This window comes from Bombus affinis, chromosome 8 (assembly GCF_024516045.1).
Source record: "Bombus affinis isolate iyBomAffi1 chromosome 8, iyBomAffi1.2, whole genome shotgun sequence".
Lineage (NCBI taxonomy): Eukaryota > Metazoa > Arthropoda > Insecta > Hymenoptera > Apidae > Bombus > Bombus affinis.
In genome coordinates, this window is record NC_066351.1 from 6,886,216 (window position 1) to 6,907,544 (window position 21,329).

General features: G+C 30.9%; 5 protein-coding genes across 12 annotated transcripts; 3 read left to right on the forward strand and 2 right to left on the reverse strand.

Moving 5' to 3' along the window:
- Window positions 1-605: 605 nt before the first annotated feature.
- On the reverse strand, window positions 606-5,279 carry LOC126919869 (transcription factor Dp-1). The gene is made up of 11 exons (XM_050729519.1): window positions 4,863-5,279; window positions 4,061-4,179; window positions 3,864-3,930; window positions 2,976-3,073; window positions 2,698-2,867; window positions 2,367-2,529; window positions 1,930-2,291; window positions 1,765-1,847; window positions 1,608-1,691; window positions 1,269-1,535; window positions 606-1,194 (listed from the first exon to the last, which is right to left on the reverse strand). Exons 1-10 carry the CDS (start codon window positions 4,909-4,911, stop codon window positions 1,303-1,305), a joined length of 1,428 nt encoding a protein of 475 aa, XP_050585476.1. The 5' UTR covers window positions 4,912-5,279; the 3' UTR covers window positions 606-1,194; window positions 1,269-1,302.
- Window positions 5,280-6,151: 872 nt separating this feature from the next.
- Window positions 6,152-9,068, forward strand: LOC126919879 (protein Mo25). Of its 5 annotated transcripts, none has more exons than XM_050729542.1 (8): window positions 6,152-6,445; window positions 7,391-7,503; window positions 7,566-7,733; window positions 7,887-8,005; window positions 8,087-8,255; window positions 8,334-8,498; window positions 8,666-8,770; window positions 8,850-9,068. In XM_050729542.1, exons 2-8 carry the CDS (start codon window positions 7,411-7,413, stop codon window positions 9,030-9,032), a joined length of 1,002 nt encoding a protein of 333 aa, XP_050585499.1. In that variant the 5' UTR covers window positions 6,152-6,445; window positions 7,391-7,410; the 3' UTR covers window positions 9,033-9,068. The 5 variants fall into 5 exon arrangements, with proteins under 5 accessions (XP_050585499.1, XP_050585496.1, XP_050585497.1 ...); XM_050729539.1 differs by having other exon boundaries at window positions 6,153-6,445; window positions 7,391-7,512; XM_050729540.1 differs by lacking the exon at window positions 6,152-6,445 and adding an exon at window positions 6,941-7,144 and having other exon boundaries at window positions 7,391-7,512.
- A 395-nt stretch (window positions 9,069-9,463) lies between these two features.
- On the forward strand, window positions 9,464-11,908 carry LOC126919885 (palmitoyltransferase ZDHHC3). The gene is made up of 4 exons (XM_050729559.1): window positions 9,464-10,175; window positions 10,466-10,747; window positions 11,040-11,198; window positions 11,445-11,908. Exons 1-4 carry the CDS (start codon window positions 10,063-10,065, stop codon window positions 11,716-11,718), a joined length of 828 nt encoding a protein of 275 aa, XP_050585516.1. The 5' UTR covers window positions 9,464-10,062; the 3' UTR covers window positions 11,719-11,908.
- Window positions 10,052-21,004, forward strand: LOC126919858 (sodium- and chloride-dependent GABA transporter 1-like). 4 transcript variants are annotated; one of them, XM_050729500.1, is made up of 10 exons: window positions 15,978-16,569; window positions 16,688-16,778; window positions 17,639-17,894; window positions 17,987-18,287; window positions 18,391-18,574; window positions 18,646-18,913; window positions 19,020-19,394; window positions 19,465-19,767; window positions 19,902-20,069; window positions 20,165-21,004. In XM_050729500.1, exons 3-10 carry the CDS (start codon window positions 17,748-17,750, stop codon window positions 20,252-20,254), a joined length of 1,836 nt encoding a protein of 611 aa, XP_050585457.1. In that variant the 5' UTR covers window positions 15,978-16,569; window positions 16,688-16,778; window positions 17,639-17,747; the 3' UTR covers window positions 20,255-21,004. The 4 variants fall into 4 exon arrangements, with proteins under 4 accessions (XP_050585459.1, XP_050585457.1, XP_050585456.1 ...); XM_050729502.1 differs by lacking the exons at window positions 15,978-16,569; window positions 16,688-16,778 and adding an exon at window positions 10,052-10,175; XM_050729499.1 differs by lacking the exon at window positions 16,688-16,778.
- LOC126919893 (eukaryotic translation initiation factor 3 subunit K) lies at window positions 12,556-14,178 on the reverse strand. The gene is made up of 4 exons (XM_050729581.1): window positions 13,965-14,178; window positions 13,503-13,722; window positions 13,041-13,260; window positions 12,556-12,750 (listed from the first exon to the last, which is right to left on the reverse strand). The coding sequence occupies exons 1-4, from the start codon at window positions 14,015-14,017 to the stop codon at window positions 12,593-12,595; spliced, it is 651 nt and encodes a 216-aa protein (XP_050585538.1). The 5' UTR covers window positions 14,018-14,178; the 3' UTR covers window positions 12,556-12,592.
- Window positions 21,005-21,329: the final 325 nt, after the last annotated feature.

Consider the following 21,329-nt stretch of genomic DNA (forward strand, 5'->3'; position numbering starts at 1 on the left):
TTGGTTGACTTAACTGCAAGTGAAAAAGCAGTACACGCGGATTTTTTCAATGGTAAATAATGATAATATTTTCATTCAAAATTAATTAATGCTGATACCATAACAAATACTACTGATATTTTGTGAGTAATAATGCTTTCTTTCAGATTTTGATGATCTATATGACGATGATGATCTTGAATAAAAATTTATAATTTTGGTAATAGCAATAGTAAGAGTAATTATAATGAAAAAGAAAAACAACTTATAAAGCATTCTGTAAATATTTGATTTAAAATGTTTTGTAATATATAGTAAAAATTGAAGTAAAAAACATGGAACAGATTTGCTTTTATGACTACTTGTAGTAAATCTATTTTCATCTTTTATTTGAACTGATTCAGATAACAGTAACAAATTTTGAATTTATATAATACATATATATGATCGTTATAAATAACTATAAAAACTGAAATTAAAATAATTATTCTTAATATTATATATTTATAAATTATGTTCTATTATATCAATTTATAATCAAAGTTTGAAACAAGCAAATATATGTCTATTAGATGGAAAAGCAATTAAACACATACAGGTAGAGAAAATTGATATACACAATGCAATAACATTATTACAATTTATTATTTTTAGTTCGAAATTGAATCAGACGTGTGCCCTTGTTCAGAATACCATTTATCTCGGCATATTAGCTTGGGCGATATTAATTATAAACGTGCCATAAGAAAATGAGTACTGGTCATAATGTCTCGTACACATTAATATCGATATCATTGTAAAGATTATAATTTACAATACATAGATGCTAGTCATATAAACCTGTTAAGATGATGCACAATTAAAATAGCACCCCGGGTTTCAGTCGCGCCGCATAATCATGGATCCTGTCGATCGTCATGCATCGAGAGTCTCCTTTTTTCAGACGAGACGTTCTGAAGCTTTTGTGTTTTATGCCTACACGATTTGTTTTTTTTTGTGTGTTTCTCCTTGGCCCCAATCGACATTTAATTCACTTTTTGACCATCCTCATTTTTCATTAACAGACTTTTATTAACGGTGACAACGAGGTTCCATATTTAAGAGACCCCCGACTACCGTCACTCGTTTGCATCTTGATTGCGCACAAGAATGACATTTTTAAGAGCGATATCGATGACGACCATGTCGAGTACGCTGCTAACAGTGACGAGTATCCTGTAAAATACAAAGTTTACACTATTTGTAGATTAAAAAGATTTCTTTAATTCTATATATTATGAATTACTCACCCTGAGTCCAGCCCCGAGAAAATCGTTCGGAGTGCTAGTTAACTTCGAGATCACTATCGGCTTGGTCATCTTGATCACTTTCTTCTTCTTCATCTTCCTCCTCGGAATAATACTGCGAGGGTGGCGATAGAACATCCTCTGAAAGTGAAGTATGAGAAGATGAAGGAGGTCGAGAGCCTTCCAATTTTGTGTCCAGATCTTCCATTGAGGTACTTGGTCCAGGAATGGTCACTGGGATGAATTTTTCCAAATCACCAGATGCTAGTTCTAAAGTAAAGCATTGAAATATAAAATTCATATAATGATCTGAACAATTGTTTAATTATGAATCATACGTACGTTCCACGTATTTCTCCAGAGATTTTGGAACCATTAATTTGGCCTTCCGCAAATTTTCCTCTGTGCATTCACCCTTCTCTAAACCTGATCAAATATTATTTCTCTTTAATTAATTTGACTGATAGGTTCAAACAGAAATATAAAACAAATTGCTTACCGAAAGCTAAACCCATTTGCTTTAGAACTTCAATATCGTCGTGAATTTCGAACTTATCGTTAAAATTGAACAGGTACTCGGTTCTGTAACCAACATTATTTGATATTATCAATTAAAATATAATATTGACAGTAATAAAAAAATCACTTGTTTCTATTATCATACTTGTCATTTGAAATGCTGCAATCTATGACAGTCTTTTTGCTAGTATTCACAATCAGGAATGGCAGCTGTATGGCAGAATTTGGTTTTGGTGGGCCACGCAGACTCTCATTGGCACGATTACGTTCCACCAAATTTTTAAAAGAGATATGCGAGAGGATCAATTGATGCAATTGTTGTGTTTTCGCTTTAATCCTCTCGATTTTCTTCTTTTTATCTTTTTCAAGTGCCAAACATTCCTGAAGAGAATTAGTTGGCAAACCTAACCACCTGATTTCCTTCTTCTCTTTTGAAATAATATTCATTGCCATTAAAACGTTCAAAGCATCATAAACACGTCTTCTAATATTTTTCTGATCATATTGCTATAAGACAAAAAATAATACGTTATTCTTTATTTGTATTACTTTAAAAATGAAAAGAAATGGCGAAAATCATACCTGATCTGTTAAAGAGTTTATATGAGCAGGATTAGTAAATTCTCCAACAAGTTCATCCGCAACCTCATTGTACGACGTCGTTCCCTTCTTTTTAACTTTCTCACAAACTTTCATTGAAAAATGACGTAATCCTTTACCTACTTTTTCCGTTTTTCTCCGTTTGCTATCAAGAAAAAAATAAAACATTAATGATAAATATATGTTACTAAAAATTTATCTTAAATATTTAAGTTCTTAATCATTAAGATTTGTTTACAAGTAACCTATAAAACGAAGACAATAGTAAATACACGTATAAAAAAATATTCCATTAAAATAGGTAAATCCTTACTCTGGTACAAAATCACCACCCTCAACATCTTGTCTTTTTCTAGAACCACTATGATCCAATATTGGACTAATATATGTTTTTCCACTTGCATCTTTCACAATTTGTTGATTACCAGATTGTTGTTGCTGTTGTTGTTGTTGTTGAGATACTATTGCCTGTTTTATATCACTCTGTAAAACAAAATAAACAAAACAATCAGTTCATATATTCCTATAACTTTTAATAAGTTTAGTATTAAAATTTTACCAACAGAGGTAATTGTTTTGAATAAAGCATACCATTTGTGCAGATGTTAATTGAATAGTTTTGGTCAGTACGGGTTCACCAGCCTTGGTTGTTGCTAATTTTGTATTCTGTAATGGTATTGTAACCAACCCTAGAACAATTACACACAAAAAATATTGTTTTAATACGCTTTATTTCAAAATTAAATGGCAAGAAATTATGTTACTGTATATACAGGGCATCTCGTATAAACGTTTTCACATAATTATATCTTGAAGTATTGGTTATTCAAACAGATATTTCAAATTAATTTGTTTCAAAAAGGGCATTTAATGATAGACATCAATTTTATCTAATTACACTTCTGATTGCAAGATGGCTTTTATTTTTTAATATGAAACTATATATTTTCGTTCAATTAGGCATGTAGTTCATTACAAGACAAATTCATTTGAAGAATGTCTTTTGTTTAGAAACATAATGATGAATATAAATATTAATGTAAATTTGTATCATCTTTATGATCAAATCAGATTCACTCTGATAAAGAAATCTTGTTTTTATTCATAGAAAATAAATTTTAAATTCCCATAAACATCTTTGAATGATATTGAAAGATAAACATGTTATAGGTAAATTCATTTTATAATGAATTACATGCCTACCTAAATAGAAATATATAGACCTATTTAAAAAAACAAAGGTCACCTTGAAATCTTGGAGATATGTTCAACTAAACAAAATTTATATTCCCTATATGATATTTTTCTGGAAGTAGAGTAACTTATGTTTACAATATTTTTTTCAAATAACCAATAATGTGAGAAATAACTATGCAAAAAGGTTCAAATGTATAAAAAACTAATTTTTTAAATTTGTTAAAAAAAATACATAAAGAGATAGGTGACTAGATAAAAATAATTGTTGAAAAAGTTACTCACTTTGGCCAGGAGTTGAAGGACTCTGCAGACTGATAGTTCTAAGAACTTGTGCGTTAGATGACAAAACCTAAACATCAGAGACAAATCACTGAATTCAATATTAAAATGGAAAACTGAATTATCCCTATATAAATATTATAATAAAAAAAAGGTTCAAATGGCAAATAAAATTATTATACATATATTATTTATTATACCTGAGATTCTTGGCTCGGAGTCTTAAAGACTTTAAGGCCACCTGCATTTGTTGTACTGACGATTCCACCCAATGCCTTATTAGCAGTACTCTGCACTACTTTTATTACTTGTGGATGACCTAAAATAATATTAAATATTCTATTATTATTTTGATAGTTAAACAAGTACAACATCAATGTATGAATTTTTTTTTAATTCAACATAAAATATATTTGTCATCGTATGACCAACTTTATAAGTGCATTATGATAACATCAAATAATATAAAGTCAATAGTAATTAATGAAAAATTTAAATATTTGATAAACATAAACATGAAAAATTATTGAACTAAACAAAGGCTCTCCGAACTAATATACCTTAACTATGTTAAAAACACACTGAACAGGATCTTCAAACTTGAATATAAGCATTGTGAAGTAAAAGTGACCTTTTTCGATTGAACAATCAAGACAAGCAAGTAAGTATATTCCTAAACAATCTAAAGTCAAACAACTTAGAAGTAAATTGATTTTATCTGTTTATTAATAGAAAAGAAAATAAAAACATCTTTCCATAAATTCAATGCAGATAGTTAAGAAAGAAACAGAGCATAAGACTAACATGTATGTGGAAAAAGAAGAGTCAATATGAAATTGCAATTAACAAGAATCAAACGAAAAATAACAGAAACACGAGCATGAAACCGGGAACAAGGCAACGATAGTGAAACTACGTGATTTTAAAGAAAATGAGAGAAAATCAAGGCATTATCATCGAAGCGAGGCATGCTGATAATTGGCGCGCACTCGGCATACTCACCGTTCGCGTCATGTATGAGAAAGTTCATCGTTTTGTTTTGTTGCGTCATCCTCGAGGTTAGAATTTCGTCCCGGCGTCACCGACGATCACGACGATCGACCGAATGCCGAGTGAAAATAAAAAGATCATAGGTACACTCGCTAATCTTGGCTCGGTCTATCACCAAAATGGCGACTATGATATAGAACCATTTGAGAACAGAATTCAACGATATACCGATCAAGGAACGTCTTATTGCACGCACAAAATTGAAAGCTAGCTGTTTCTTTATCGTATTAATGCGACCATTTTATGAAAACGCTCATTGGAAAAATATCACACACAACACAAATCTAGCTTCCGCGTGCACAGTACAGAATAGAGACGAGCTTGGCGGCATGACAAAGTTAAACAGCTGATTGGTTGCTTTCCCAGTCACGTGGCTCCTTCTGTTCCACGTTTATGGGCACTGTAATATCTGCAAGAAAAACCTGTTTCTAGTGTTACAAAGTGCCAAACACTATTATTGGGATTTTACTTTTCAGATTGGTAATACCCATTTGTCGGCTTTTGTCCAATAAATAACTTATGTTGAACATAAACGTGTAGTAAATTAAAAAGGACGCGTAGTACATCGCAATTGACTTTACTATACATAGTAAATAGTGGAAAGATTAATCCCATTAAAATATTTAATTCCATATTTAATTCCATCAAATATGCAATTTTTTAAAAGAATTAAATATTTAAAAGTAATTATTACTTCCAAAGAAAAGTTTCGTAATTTATTTACTTTATTATCGATTCTAAACACACATGAATTTTAAATTAAGATAGATATTTAAAAGTACTTCTTATTTAAGACATATTTCAAATGAAGTGCAGTATTAAAATTTATGCACTATTTTACTATAGTCTTATTTGTATAAAAAATAAGCGATAAAGTATATGAAATTTTCGCGCCATGATTCAATATATAATATATCATGTACAAAGTAATCTTAAGAATATTTCTAATGATTTTAATTAATTAAAACATAATTAATTAATAAAAAACATTCAGAGTAGTTACGTAGATCAAAATAACATCAAACGAGACATTTTTTGTGATTTCTCAGGTTAAATAATTTTCCAATACATCTCCTAAGAAAAACTATGTAATTATACCTATAAGAAAATAAAATAAAAAATGGTTCATTTAAATAGCAGGATTACGTATTAATTAAGTGAATTGATGCGTGATTTTAATTTCAAAGCTTTCCAATTGGTTGAAACGAAAGTTTCTAGATAGTCAAGACCAATAATGTTTTTGCAGATTCGGCATTAGTCGTGAAAGAATTTTGATAAGAGACGTCACAGAATCGTGCAATTAGTCAAAAGTTTTCAAAGACAAATAATTCATTTGTAGCGTTCTTTAAAAGAAACTATATCACATTGCGTAGGTTCGGGATCTGTTATCAATAGAGTTGTCATAATAGAATAAATTGTGTTTTTAACACGAAATATTGAATTGAAAAGTAGTTGCCTTATATGTGTGCTTTTAAAAGAATCGTATAGAATACTTCGAACCGAGGCTGAGGGTTCGTTCAGGGTCTGACTGAATGGTAAGATTATTTTAAGGCTCGTGAGACGATTGAAACGCTCAGGTTAAACATTTATTATCTTCTTCAACAAACTCGCACCCTAACAAGTCGCAATTCGATTTCTTCTAGTTTCTTTAAATTGTTAAATTTTTATTTTATATCATTCATGTTTTTTTATAAACATGTATAAATTTTATGTTGCTTTGTTGATTTCTTTCTTTTTTTTTTACCTGAACCTTTCTGTCGTCATTGTATCGTTGATCGACTTGATACACGACCTCCATTTTTGTTGCAACTATTTCATTCGGCATATTTCTTGCAGTGTTTGTCGGTTCAATTATTTTTTTTAAATCACTTTACGAATTTTTAAACTTGACTTCGGCAAAAGTCAAAATTTTTAGGTTAATTCGAATGTGTACTTTCGAAATAAGAAAACAGACACAATTAATATTTATAAAATCATGTTTGATGATAATAGGTCGTAGCCTGTAACAAATTTGACATTTACATCTATAGATATAACCTGAAGAAATATGTTTGGCGTAATTTATTGCAAATCTCGTAATATATGAACAAAATATTTAAGAAGAGTATATCCTACAAAAGACTCTTCGCATAAACATATATGAGGATATTATAAGTCTGGAATATGAAAAATACCTTACATAGCCTCTTTTAATTCAAAATTTGGAGCACTTACTATTGCAGCAATTAAATCACGTAATTTTTTTAACCTAAATTTGATATAATTTTATTTTTACTTTCTTTTAATTTTATTTCATTATGTTTTTGTGCACAAAATATTAAAATGAATTTTCCAAATGGATTTTCTATATTTGGAATTTACATAATGGTTATGTACTATAGTAGTGCACATTATTTAATTGTATTAATTACAGTTTATAGAAACTATTTACTAGAACAAGAGACCTAACAGTTGTTTATTGTTTCCATATATTCTGCAAGGTCTGTACATTGTGAAAAACATGCCTCTGTTCGGAAAGTCTCAAAAGAGTCCGGCGGAGGTGGTAAAAGCTCTTAAGGAAGCAGTAAATGCATTGGAGCGTGGTGATAAGAAGGTAGAAAAGGTATGTTGTGAGACTACATTTCGGTTTCTATGACGCAATACATTAACTTTTAGGCTCAAGAGGATGTCAGTAAAAATTTGGTACATATAAAAAATATGCTTTATGGAACAGCTGAAACAGAGCCTCAAGCAGATATTGTTGTTGCCCAATTGGCCCAAGAATTGTATAATAGTAATTTGTTGCTTCTACTTGTGCAAAATCTTAGTCGCATAGATTTTGAGGTATGTTTAGATATATTTACAATATAATATCAAATTATAAATTGTGCAACAATTATTCAAACTTTTAATATTTAATTTATGATATACTATTTGTTTCTTTATTAGTATACTCATATGCTCATATATTTAATATGTTTTATAATATTTCATTAGGGAAAGAAGGATGTTGCTCAAGTATTTAATAATATATTACGGAGACAAATTGGAACCAGATCTCCAACAGTAGAGTATATATGTACTAAACCAGAAATATTGTTTACTCTCATGTCTGGGTAAGTTCTGGTAAAGTACAATATTCATCTTCTACTTGTTAAATATAAATATCAAATATTTTATAAATGTAATAATTACAGATATGAGCACCAAGACATTGCTTTAAACTGTGGCACTATGTTAAGAGAATGTGCAAGATATGAGGCCTTGGCAAAAATCATGATCTATTCGGACGACTTTTACAATTTTTTCAGATACGTTGAAGTGTCAACATTCGACATAGCTTCCGATGCGTTTTCTACGTTCAAAGTAAGCGATGATAAGCGCATGATATATCGTACTTAAAGTAAAGAATACTCTTGGTGCATCCGGTACGTTGGTTTTTAGGAATTACTTACCAGGCATAAAATACTGAGCGCTGAGTTTTTAGAAATTAATTACGATAAAGTTTTCTCTCATTATCAAAGGTTATTGAATTCAGAAAACTATGTTACGCGACGACAAAGTTTGAAACTGCTAGGGGAACTCTTACTCGATAGACACAATTTTACCGTATGTATAATTATCAGTAGTTGAAGAAAGCATATATATGTAAACATGTATAATTTGCGCGCGCGCGCGCGCGCGTGTGTGTGTGTATGCGTGCTTATATATATATATATATATATATATATGTACCATCTTAAGAGCACGTTAATTCGACAGTTTTTAAATTTTAGGTAATGACACGATATATTTCGAATCCTGATAATTTGAAATTGATGATGAATATGCTCAAAGAAAAATCACGTAATATTCAGTTTGAAGCGTTTCATGTTTTTAAGGTATATTTACGTAGTTTAGAATCATCATTATTATTTAGATTTAGAAAATAATCAGAAAAATTTGTTTGTAACTTTTTAGGTATTCGTGGCGAATCCAAATAAACCGAAACCAATCTTAGATATATTACTGCGTAATCAGGAAAAATTAATCGAATTCTTGACGCGCTTCCACACTGACCGTTCCGAAGACGAACAGTTCAATGATGAGAAGGCGTATCTTATTAAGCAGATTAAAGAACTTAAGTCTGTACATGAGAATTAAGTCCAAAATACAAGTTATTGCTACAGCTACCGTTAACTACTACTATTGAAGTCTATTCAACTGCTGTTGCTACTGTTACACCATCACAGTCACCGATGTAGCAATCTACCATTATTTTCTTCCTATCTTTCTGTCTTTTACTGTCCCTTTCTTTCACTTGTTATAGTTATCGTTAATCGATTCATAATGATTCGATTATTATTAATTATTATTAATTATTACTATTAATTATTATTATTATCGCTATTACTTTTATTTGCGAGTAGTTCTGTAAATAAAGTTTTCGTTTAATTATGCATTATTGTATATTTACACAAAGCGATTCTGTGCTACGTTCATATATTTCCATTTAAATATCCACTTAAAGCAAATAACATTTGAAAAGAAAATATTCCTTCTTGAAGTTAATATCAATTTCTCAATGCAATTGGATTATTTGATGCTGTCATAATTATGCTGCCTAATATTTATTAAATTACGAAATTTATATTATAAAATATTGTTCAAAAGCTAATATATATTTAATTTTTTTATTTAAAATTTATAGAAATAAAGAAATTATGTATTTATTATTGAAACTTAATAATTGTTAGGTTATGTCCATCATGTTAAACAGCATTTCATTATTGAACATCACAATGTTAATAAAGAAACTAAAATATATTTTCAGTCAGGGGAAAGGATTACATTGAAGTAGTGGGGGATGTCACGTGGTATTTTATGACAGCAAAATCATGGCTGTCAGTTTAGGCTAGTCAATAGTGATCAGTATTGGTCAGAAAATTTAATATTTGTGCTAACATTTTAACATTATTTAGTGAAATAAATCAACTGTTTGCTTAGAAATACGTTTCGATATGATGTTTTAGTGCAATTGTAGAATAAAAGACTTGAACTTAAATGGAATTAAGGAAGATTGAATTGAATTCGTATAATGTAAATTCAATGAAGAACGAAATTACATAAATTTGTTCTAAGTCTGTGACGATAGCTGATATATTTGCTAGCAAAGAGTATGGAATAAATAAAAATGTTTGTAAAAGACCCCTGTGGGATTGTGTGTATCATAATTACATATGTTGCTGTCTTCTATGCAGATTACGTCGTCGTACGTTGGGTTATCCTGCATAGTTTGCAAGACAGGTGCATTTAATAATATTCTATGTTTGTAAACCTATTTATTTGTAGTTTTATACTTATTTGTACGAAGTTGATTTTGCATAAATTTTATATCAATATGGATATGTGTATTTTAATCTTTTAATATACTTTTAATTTAACTTAATAAAATATTGCTCATGGAATGTTTCTTTTTCCATTTTATTACATTATTGCACTTTTCTTGTAATTAGAGATGCATCTTCAGGAAATGCACTTGCATTAATTATTTACTGATTTACAATTAATCTCATTTTGTATATTATTATGTACAGTTTGTGGGGTCCCTTTCATGTTGTGGCTTTCAACATTATTGTATTATTATTGATAATATCACATTTGAAAGCAGTCTGCAGTGATCCTGGTGTTGTGCCACTACTTCAAAGTCGTATGGACTTTTCTGACATTCATACAGATAATCCAGAAACAAAAATTGAATGTGATGAGAGAGACAGTTGGACTGTTTGTACTAGATGCGAAACATATAGACCTCCCAAAGCATGTCATTGTAGAATTTGTAAACGATGTGTTAGGCGAATGGATCATCATTGTCCATGGTATGCTATAACTTATAGGAATATAAAACATGTTTACAGTTGTAGAGTAGTAAAAAATATTAAATTCAATTAAAAATTATGCAATTTATAGCGATTAATAATTGATCTTTGTTATTATTTATTTTCAATTTCTTAACTTTTAAATTTATTATATTTTCTTAGTATTATTTTTTAGTATTTTTACCAAACATTTATTATAATAAAAATAATAATGCAGTAATAGCAGATTTATGATTTATATACTTTAATGATATTTTTTAACATTGAACTTAATTTACAACGTTGCTCAAAGGATAAACAACTGTGTTGGAGAACAAAATCAAAAGTACTTTATTCAATTTCTGGTCTATGTTGGAATATTGGCCTTCTATGCACTAGGCTTGGTGATAACCTCATGGATTTTAGAATGTTCTCGGTGCAATAATGACATAGCTGTCAAACAGAGTCGCATGTATGTGTGTTTCAAATATTTCACTATTGTTTGAAATAATAAATGTATTATTACATTCTAACTTAAATTCAACTTCTAATAATAGAATAAGAGTATTTTGAGAGAAGATTAAATAATTAGTAATTTTTGCTTATATAATATTCAAATTTACATATAAAACTTATTCAAATTTAAAAATTATTTGAAGTACACACGGAAATATGTTGTCAGAAAAAAATGAAATTAATCAAGAAGTTTTTTCTGCAGCTTACACTGTATTATATTGGTATTGGAATCAGCACTGTTTGGCATGTTTGTCATCGCAATGCTGGTAGACCAATTTCAAGGTATCCTCGGAGAAGAAAACATAACGGAACATATGCAGAATAATCATCATTATAAAAGAAACAGTTCACGTACTCTGGTTTTACTTTCTCAGGTTTGTGGCAAGAGCCATCCAATTCTATGGATGTTTCCTTGCCAAAACCCACCACGTTATACTTTCCGAAAAGATGCGTACCTGATAGATCATGAAGTTTAGATGAATACTTAATCACATATTGAAATGTAAATGCTCTTTTATGGCTTTGCTTGCCATAAATACTTTTCTATATGTTTAAGAAAGTCTTCATTATTTAAATGCAATTTGCAAAAAAATAAGATATTATACATTACAAAATTTAGGAGAAGGAAAAGGAAGACTTTCACATATTATATTTGTCTACTTCAAATGCTTAAATATTATTAAAAACGTTTAATTATTTAAAATTAGAAAATTTACAGCATTCTAATATTTTTTAATAATTTTTAATCTTTTAATAAAGTTCTTTTTTAAATAATATCATATTTATTTAAAAATGTAGAAAAAGTAACACATAGGAAAGATGTTTGAAGGTTTAATTTTATACAAATTTTGTATCATTGCTGTTGAATTATTATTTAATCCCTCATTAAATTATATCCGCTTATAGTTCAAGATAAACTCTTAAATTAATATATATTTTAATATTTGTGAGTCATTCCATAAGATTAAATATGTCTAAATATACTTGCAAATTTAATACTCACATGATTGAATCAAGTGTTAGTAACTGTATTGAATGTAATGTCAATGAATGAATTTCAACAAAATCTTGTAATACATATAATCAAACATTTTAGTATATCTTTTATAAAATTTTATGAATTCATATGCATTACGAAATATTTCAGTTTATGCAAAATTCAGTACTAATTTTCAATTTTTTAAAAGTATTAATGAAATTCATTTGTATTTAATTTCAGAATGTATATGTGCAGAATGTATATTTTTTATATTTATATGTGTTATGAAATTATTATACATAGAAAAGTATTATACTATAAAATAAGTAAGAAATTTATTTTGTTCAAAAAATTTATTGAAGATATAACTTTTAAAGACAAGCAGCCATTAAACCAGCGACATTTTCAAAATCTATTTTTTCTGTAATATTTTTTGTTTTAATATTTTCATCCTGATTAGCTATAAAAATAACGGACTTGCTTTCTTCTTTCCATCCATATTTTTTTACCCAATGTTTTAATGTGGTATCTGAAATAAATGATTTTATTATTAAATTTGTATTCATACATATTTTAAGGTGGTATAATAATTTGTACTTAAAAAACATTTCTAAATTTGTATAAATGTTGCATAATATTGATAAGTAAGACATATTAACAATATTAATTCAAGGAATTTAGTTTATAAATTCACGCTTTAATGGATTTATGTTGTTTAGAATAATTATCTTTTTTGATATATTTTTTAACAAAATATTCTTTTGTGAATATTTTCATACATCTCTTTTAAAATATTTAAAAAGTGTGAAAAAACATTACCATCAACTCCTCCAAGAAGTTGTGCTAAGAGATTTTTATCTATTGTTTGGAATGTAATTCCTACTACATGGCAAACAAATTTTCTTATAGAATCTTGAAATCCTACAATCCTATCACAAAGATCAGACATAGAAAGAACTCTATCCCAAAAATGTTGGAAATTACATTGTTCTAAAATGTCTCCCAAATACATGATTTGATTAACAGGACTTTCTTGCATCTGTAAAAATAATTTTAAACTTATTGGTCAATTTATGCATTAATTATAAAAAGTAGATTAGCAACATATTTATGTAAAAAATGTAAATGAGAAATTATATATATTTTGTATGAAAAAATGTTTTATTATATATATTATGAATTTGTTCTTGAATTAAGATCATGTTTAATTAATATATAAATTATAAATCAAAATATTTTTGACGAAAATATAAGAATCAAGATGATAAATGGATAACTTACAATTCGTTCACTGAGAAGACATTTACAAAGTACGAAATCAGTATGAGGAAGATTTGTTAAAGCCTTCAACAGTATTTGGCAAGTAATATCCATGTTAAACCTGTGTGGATTTAATTGATACAGTTTCAAAACTGCTAAATTAGCTTCCAAGTCGTATGCATTCTCTCTTGATTGTATTTCAACATATTTTTCCAGGGTTGCTAAATGATCTGGATTATATCTGAAATTTGTATAAAATATAAAAGATATATTTACAGTTATTTTATTTGCTATGCATGCTTAATGTATATGATTGTAATATGTTCTTTATAACAATATAAATAAAATTTTAATGAGATCAAATAAATTAATAATTAAATGTTGAAAGAAATATATTAAATTTCCATGTATTTTTTGTGTCATTAAAATAAATCATATATAAGATATGAATTAGGTTACACTTTTGAGTAATGAATAATGCACCTTTCAATGCCTTTCAACATTCCAGCCACAGTTTGACGCATTGCTTCAGCCATTATAGTAAAAAGGATTATTTCCTTAACTGCTTATTATAAATTAAATAATATACTGCTCTTTAATCTAGAAAACAGATATTTTGTTAGGTTAGGAAACGTAATTCCAACCACACGATGAGAGTCCTCACAAGGTTGCCAAATTTGACAACATAAACTAATAATACCAACCTACATAAATGCTTTTAGAAAAGAAAATTTAAGTATCACCAGGTATCATCTGCTATCAGCTATTTTATTTTAATTTTGAACGCAAAATAGTATATATTAGTAATAACATACAATATATAATAGTAAAGTAATTTTGTTTGCAGGCAATAATAAAAATGTCAATACATTTGTCTTATGCATATTAAATTAAAAACAAAATAACTATTCCCGAATTGTTAATAGATCATTCATCATTTATACGAAACTACCCATTTTATGTACAATTGAAAGAAGAATTTAATGGAATTATACAAGCTATATATGCATGTTTATTATGTTCAAGTCAATGTGTTACAAAATTTGTGAATTCAATAAGAAATGTTATTTAACCAATATTTTAAATGTTATAATTTATTCCGAATTTTATATATATGTTATATTTGGTATTTTTACTTGTCTGTTATCAATTTTTGTATTCTTTGTGTAATATATATTTTATCTCTGTTGTGTATTAGAAGTTTTAATGTACTTCGCGAAATCAAAGGTAGTTTGATTCGTAAAAAAAAGATGTGACCCGTAAAGTAATTCTTAACGCGGTTCCCGCGCCACTTCCCGCACATCCTCTAGTCATTGGGGATGCTCCCCTCTGCCGTGCTGACCGTTAACGAGCAATCAAACCGCGTGCACGCGCGCGCTTGTAAGGTATAAAAATTAGTTACGTTAACAATTTCTTGTTTCATGCAAAAGTTTCGAACACATGGGCACCATACATCAAATTCGTTGTTTTTACAACGGAGGATCGCTTTCTTCAATTTGATCAGAGAAACTTTCACGAATACTACTTCTTTTCTTCTAAGATTGAGAATTAATCGTAAAATTTTCTAAGGAATTCAAAAAATTTTTTCAGGTATCTGCTTAATTTCATAGATCGAAGAGTGATTTCTATCTATAGCAGATGCTTTGGGATTTGTGTGAGTTAATGTCGATCATCCTGATGATCTATATTACGGAGTGTACCCAGAACGGATGTAGCGATAGATCGGTGTCACGTGAACCCTCCGGATATACTAGCTTCCTAGTCTTGCTCACCTACTTTATCGTACTCTTTCATTTCATCAGAAAGTACAGAAACTTGCTTATTTCATATACAAAAAAAGACAGTTTCGATAATAAGGATAATAACGCGAAAAATGAGATATTGTGAAGTGTTCAAAGTTGTACACTTGGAAACACGATTGACAATATTGTTTGTATAGAGCAGATGATCAATTGATGTTATTTCATGAATAACAAAAATCTTCATAAATAATGTTTCTCTATTTTAAGGCTCTTTTCTTCAATTGACCAAAAAGGAACCCCCGTGGTCAATATCTATGATAGAACTTTCTAATTACATTCTTAGGAAACATTTTTTCTGCCATCCGTGTTGCAATTCCAAGTACTTGAGATTGGCGCGATCGAATAATAGCGATAGAAGGTTGTAACGGTATTGCGAGCTAGAATTGGAAAGTTATTGATACATAGAAGAAAATGGATGGATATGTAAATGTACATATCTAAACATTGACAATAAAGAGCACAGCATCGTCGGGATAGCCGTCAACTTGATGATGATATACTGTTGCGATCTTGGTGACCCTCTTTCTCCTTGTTTTCCTCGTCCCCTCTTGCTTCGTGCGCGCGAGCAGGCACGAGTGAGCGCGCGCGGATTAAACGCGTGACACCGATGTAAACGGCAAGGGTGGACCGGGGGAAAAAAAGGAAAAGGGGGATCCCCCGATTTTGTACCCCTGATATTTCAGCTAGTTCGCCGTCGAAAGTGAACTCCTGATTCCAGTTCTGAGCGGGCCGGCTAACCATTCGCATCGTCCCTCAGATATAAATTGTCTTTTAGACATCGACATCGAGACGAGACGAGCGAAAGTTGAGAGAAAAAAGGGAGATCAAGGGAGGAAAAAACGAACAGTTGCAGCAGTTCTCGTCGTTTATGTACATCACACGTAGTAATCGATGATCGTAACGTCGCTAGAACCGCCAGGATCAAGAGAACCCGTTAGTTCTTGATCACCGAATATCACTTTACCGAATCGAAGTTCCGTCGAATCAAAGTGTTACATCACTCTTTTTCTGCATCGAGGACTTTGCTTGAAACACTGAGAATGCCGCCCGTTCGACCCGATCGAGCTGTTGCGTGAAAGATTAAGAGTGTGCAGTGCAGTGCATACGATCTAATTCGATTCTTGAGAAAGTTCCGCTAAATCGACGTTTCTCTTTCGCGCGGTCCTTCCTTCATTTCCGTTCTTCTCACGAACCACCGGAAATTCACGAGGAGGAAGCACGGTGACCACGGAAGCGCAATAAACGGCTGATACAGTGTCGTGAGATCGATAACTGGCTAAAGTTAGGTTTGTATGAAACTATGCCTTGTATAAGATTTTATTTCGCAAATTATCTTATTGAGAAAGAACAAAGTAAAACAATATGGGGAACATGTAACACGTGCGAGCAACTTGACATTCCTAGGCGCGTCATTGACCGAGAAACGGAGATCTGAACGACGGAAGGAAAAGCCGCAAGTGGAAGTTGAATTGGAAAAGCGAGAAACCAATTAATAGTAAGCGAGAAATTCAAGATCATAGCAATGTCGGTTATGCGGAACAACGCATTCTCGGCTAATTAGAATATAGCTGTTTTTTATGAGCGTGGAAGAGGAAGAGGGAGCCAGGCAATGGATCGGCCGCGAAGGGGCCGGGGAAGGATGAGCTTTGGGGGAACGCGCACGGACTCGGATATTCATTACAGGGTTCCCCAGCCGGACATTCGTATTTAACCGGATCGCATCGATATTACTTTTACGCTTTAATTTTTTCTTATTGATCTTGACGTCAGAAACCATGTTACTTTCGTTTCACTTTTGATTCTCGCACGATTCCGCGATAGAAAGAGCGACGAGTCCTTCAAGAATCATCGAAACATTATCTCTTTATAATACTGTTTCTGCAACTAAACTGCTCGTTTATTTCTGATTTTCAGTCATTTTGAAATACTTGTTAGTCTAATTAAATTTTCAATAACTTTCTTCAGTTTTTCTCGTAAGAGAAATCTTAGAATCGGACAAAAAATGAGTGAAATGTTAGATTCCAGTCATGTGACTCGGTATAGTCAGTAACTACAGTTTTAAACTATAGTTGGTATCCTTGAATTTCGACTCGTAATAGTTTTCCGTAGATTTTCCACACCGCAAAACACAAATCGCATCCGGTCCCGGAAACAGAACTCGGTCAAACTCGTTCTTCGCAAACTACATCCTTTCAGCGAACCTTGAAAGTCGCTTATAATCCATATAAGAGGACTCATAATCCACTCTCGTGTGAACTTAATAAATATATTCTATAGAAAATCAATACGTAGGATAGTCGAAGAATATATAATAGACGAAGAAATAAAAATTATGACACGTTTGATTGCCAACAGAAACACTGTTATGTCTTCGCGGTAGTTCCGCGGCCAATAAAGGAATACGCGAGAGAGGTCATCGAAAACGAGGGAACTCTTTTACGGTGAGCGGAATAAATCGTTCAAAATGACGGAAGCATCGAGAGAACCGGAACTCGCGGATCCTGAAAATCCTGACAAAACCGCATTGAACTTAGCATCTGCATCTAATAAAACGAAACCACTGCCAGAACGTGGTACATGGAGTACCAAGCTAGATTTCATTTTAAGCGTGGTAACTTTATCAATTATAATATTTCTTATTTCTTACTTGCTTTTCAACCTTTATATTGTATTGATTTTATACTAATTCACTTCGATTCGAAGGTTGGTCTAGCAATCGGTCTGGGAAATGTCTGGAGATTTCCATATCTCTGTTACAAGAATGGTGGCGGTGCATTTTTAATTCCGTATTTTTTAACACTGGTTCTTGCTGGGATTCCAATGTTCTTTATGGAATTAGCTCTCGGCCAGATGCTTACCGTTGGTGGCCTCGGTGTCTTCAAAATAGCGCCATTGTTTAAGGGTATCGGATATGCCGCCGCTGTCATGTCTTGTTGGATGAATGTTTATTACATCGTCATTCTTGCTTGGGCTATCTTCTATTTTTTTATGTCCATGCGCAGTGGTTAGTTTAATCGAGAATATTGTATTTTATATATAGAGTAAAAATAAATTTAATGAACATATAGAAAGTTCCACGAGTTATATGGACTTTTATTTTTAATCAGAATTACCATGGGGAAGCTGTAATAACTACTGGAACACGAAGAATTGCGTAAATCCCTACGACAGAGATTCGCTAATATGTTGGAATCAAGTTACTAGACATCATAATTACGTTAAAGTATGTTCCGTCAACGATGTCAACATGACAATCACAGAGCTTACTGATCCGGTCAAAGAATTTTGGGAGTAAGCTCGACTAAGCAATTATAGTAACAATATAAATGATTTCTTTGAGCGTATAAAATACTATTTTGTAGACGTCGAGCACTTCAGATCAGTGAGGGCGTGGAACATGTCGGGAATATTCGTTGGGAACTAGCTGGTACCCTCCTTTTGGTTTGGATTCTCTGTTATTTTTGTATTTGGAAAGGTGTGAAATGGACTGGAAAGGTGGTATACTTTACCTCCTTGTTCCCTTATGTTTTGTTGACGATCCTTCTGATTCGTGGCATTACTTTACCCGGAGCCATGGAAGGCATTCGATTTTATATCAGTCCAAATCTTTCCAAATTAAAAGAATCCGAGGTAAACAATATACAATCATACTGCAATAATCGTTTTCTTTTAATGATTGAATGAAAATAATTGTAACAATTATTCGATTTTAGTAACAGCTTATTGAACTTTGCAGGTATGGATAGATGCTGTTACTCAAATTTTCTTTTCATATGGACTAGGTTTGGGTACATTAGTGGCTCTTGGTAGTTACAATAAATTTACAAATAACGTTTACAAAGACGCATTGATCGTTTGCTCGGTGAATTCTTCGACGAGCATGTTCGCTGGTTTCGTCATATTTTCCGTGGTAGGCTTCATGGCCCACGAACAACAAAAACCTGTCGCAGAAGTCGCTGCTTCTGGTCCAGGATTGGCTTTCTTAGCTTACCCTTCTGCGGTTCTTCAACTTCCTGGAGCGCCCCTTTGGTCTTGTCTCTTCTTCTTTATGCTTCTTCTCATAGGTTTAGATTCTCAGTTTTGTACTATGGAAGGGTTTATTACTGCCATGGTGAGTAAAATTCTTTAGTGTATATTTAATAAACAATTTTCAATCCCTTGTAAAATATTTAACATTCAAGGTGGACGAATGGCCGCAGTTGCTTCGCCGGCGTAAGGAACTATTCATTGCGATAGTTTGTGTGCTTTCTTACATTATTGGATTATCTTGTATTTCGCAAGGTGGCATGTATGTCTTTCAAATCTTGGATTCATACGCAGTATCTGGGTTCTGTCTTCTCTTCCTAATTTTTTTCGAGTGTATCTCGATAAGTTGGGCTTTTGGTGTAAATCGGTTTTACGACGCTATAAGAGACATGATAGGATATTACCCTCTAATGTGGTGGAAGCTATGTTGGACTATTACCACCCCCATGATTTGTGTCGTAAGTAGAGTTCATTCTTTATTTTATAAGTCAAAGATTACTGAGACTACTTTCTAATTTTCTCATCTAGCTTTAATTTATGTTTTAATTTAAATAGAATTATTATTATTCTCAATCTTTAAAAATTGTAATAGGGCGTCTTCATTTTCAATCTCGTACAATGGACACCTGTAAAATATTTAGACTATGAATATCCATGGTGGTCGCATGTGCTTGGCTGGATGACGGCTTTATCTTCGATGCTTTGTATACCTGGTTACATGATTTATGCCTGGAAGACGACACCAGGAGATACGTCTACAGTAAATAAAACTTATTTATTATTTCGCTTAAGATTTCATAAGTTTTTTAAGTATCTAATAAAACATTAATCATTCTTCTGTATTTTTATGTTTAGAAATACAAGTTGTTAGTACGGATAGAGGATGATGTAACAGGTCTACGAATGAAAATGGGCCAGCCATCGGTCGAACTGACACCACTTTAACTGCCACGGATTCATTTTGATCCTAAAAGGGATTCATTATTTTAATCTGTAATACCTTCTGACTACCATTAATTTAACGAATTAACTATTTAATGACAACATTTGACATCATTATCTCCTATCATTATCTATCTGTAATTTTTTTATAAAATTACTTTCTTCGTTCGTTCGGAAAAGAAACTTTTGCTGTGTTCCTGTTTACTAAAGAAATTCATATTATTTAAATAAACATTTTTTATCGTCTAGATAATAATATATTAGATTCTTATCAGAAGGAAGTTCGTATAAAATACAAGGCAACTAAAGTGTTCAGGATTGTATCTAGTTTTAGCTTAAGTATATTATAGAGTAATTTAAAGCACATGAAATTTTTGGCATACACGAATAATTCACACGAGAAATGCATTTAGAATTAAATGCATTAGATTCTAAAATTAAAAATTTCAAGTACTTGATAAGTGTTTTAAATTCCGAAACTATTCGTGTAAGTCTGATTACAAATTTAGCAGCTATAACTTATTTTAGCAATATCGGACATGTACCATAAATAAAAAATTACTGCACATTTTGAATGTAACTATATAGTACACATATCTACGCTGCCATAATTATTATATTTTGCTGCTCAATTGATCGCTAAGCCGAAATGTTTTTTGTTTATATAAAAGATATATCGATTTACGCGTGATTTTGCAGAAAATGTATGTGCAAATTTTATTCTTAATAAAAATTGTAGATTTGCATAGAAAATATGGTAGTAGATATCCATTACATTATTAATAGGAAAAAGATAATTATTAATATATATATAATTAAGTCGAAAATTATTTAAAAATTGTTTTGGTAAAATTCACGGTATATTTAGTTGAAAATTATTATAACTAGTTATTTTGATAGTATCTATTGTAGTTATATATGTTACGCATGTTTCTCTCTTAGAAAATGTAACATGCTAAATAAGAATTTCATTCATATGAAGAAAGAAAAATTAAGAAAAAGAATCTGTATGGTAACATTTTTGGTAAATAAAGTTAATTATTAAAAAGTTATTTGGTTTTTGTTAGTATAATATATA

Bases quoted from the DNA above. Each gene is read 5' to 3' on its own strand.
- LOC126919893 (XM_050729581.1), bottom strand. From the start codon at position 14,017: ATGGCTGAAGCAATGCGTCAAACTGTGGCTGGAATGTTGAAAGGCATT. The intron at 13,723-13,964 runs GTGCATTATTCA...TACAAATTTCAG, and splicing joins ATGTTGAAAGGCATTGAAAG to ATATAATCCAGATCATTTAG. The intron at 13,261-13,502 runs GTAAGTTATCCA...TTATTTTTACAG, and splicing joins GTCTTCTCAGTGAACGAATT to ATGCAAGAAAGTCCTGTTAA.
- LOC126919879 (XM_050729539.1), top strand. From the start codon at position 7,411: ATGCCTCTGTTCGGAAAGTCTCAAAAGAGTCCGGCGGAGGTGGTAAAA. The intron at 7,513-7,565 runs GTATGTTGTGAG...ATTAACTTTTAG, and splicing joins GTGATAAGAAGGTAGAAAAG to GCTCAAGAGGATGTCAGTAA. The intron at 8,771-8,849 runs GTATATTTACGT...GTAACTTTTTAG, and splicing joins AAGCGTTTCATGTTTTTAAG to GTATTCGTGGCGAATCCAAA.
- LOC126919885 (XM_050729559.1), top strand. From the start codon at position 10,063: ATGTTTGTAAAAGACCCCTGTGGGATTGTGTGTATCATAATTACATAT. The intron at 10,748-11,039 runs GTATGCTATAAC...CGTTGCTCAAAG, and splicing joins ATGGATCATCATTGTCCATG to GATAAACAACTGTGTTGGAG. The intron at 11,199-11,444 runs GTATGTGTGTTT...TTTTTTCTGCAG, and splicing joins GCTGTCAAACAGAGTCGCAT to CTTACACTGTATTATATTGG.
- LOC126919869 (XM_050729519.1), bottom strand. From the start codon at position 4,911: ATGACGCAACAAAACAAAACGATGAACTTTCTCATACATGACGCGAAC. The intron at 1,692-1,764 runs GTAAGCAATTTG...ATATTTGATCAG, and splicing joins GCAAATGGGTTTAGCTTTCG to GTTTAGAGAAGGGTGAATGC. The intron at 1,536-1,607 runs GTACGTATGATT...GCTTTACTTTAG, and splicing joins TCTGGAGAAATACGTGGAAC to AACTAGCATCTGGTGATTTG.
- LOC126919858 (XM_050729502.1), top strand. From the start codon at position 17,748: ATGACGGAAGCATCGAGAGAACCGGAACTCGCGGATCCTGAAAATCCT. The intron at 18,288-18,390 runs GTTAGTTTAATC...ATTTTTAATCAG, and splicing joins TTTTATGTCCATGCGCAGTG to AATTACCATGGGGAAGCTGT. The intron at 19,395-19,464 runs GTGAGTAAAATT...TTAACATTCAAG, and splicing joins AAGGGTTTATTACTGCCATG to GTGGACGAATGGCCGCAGTT.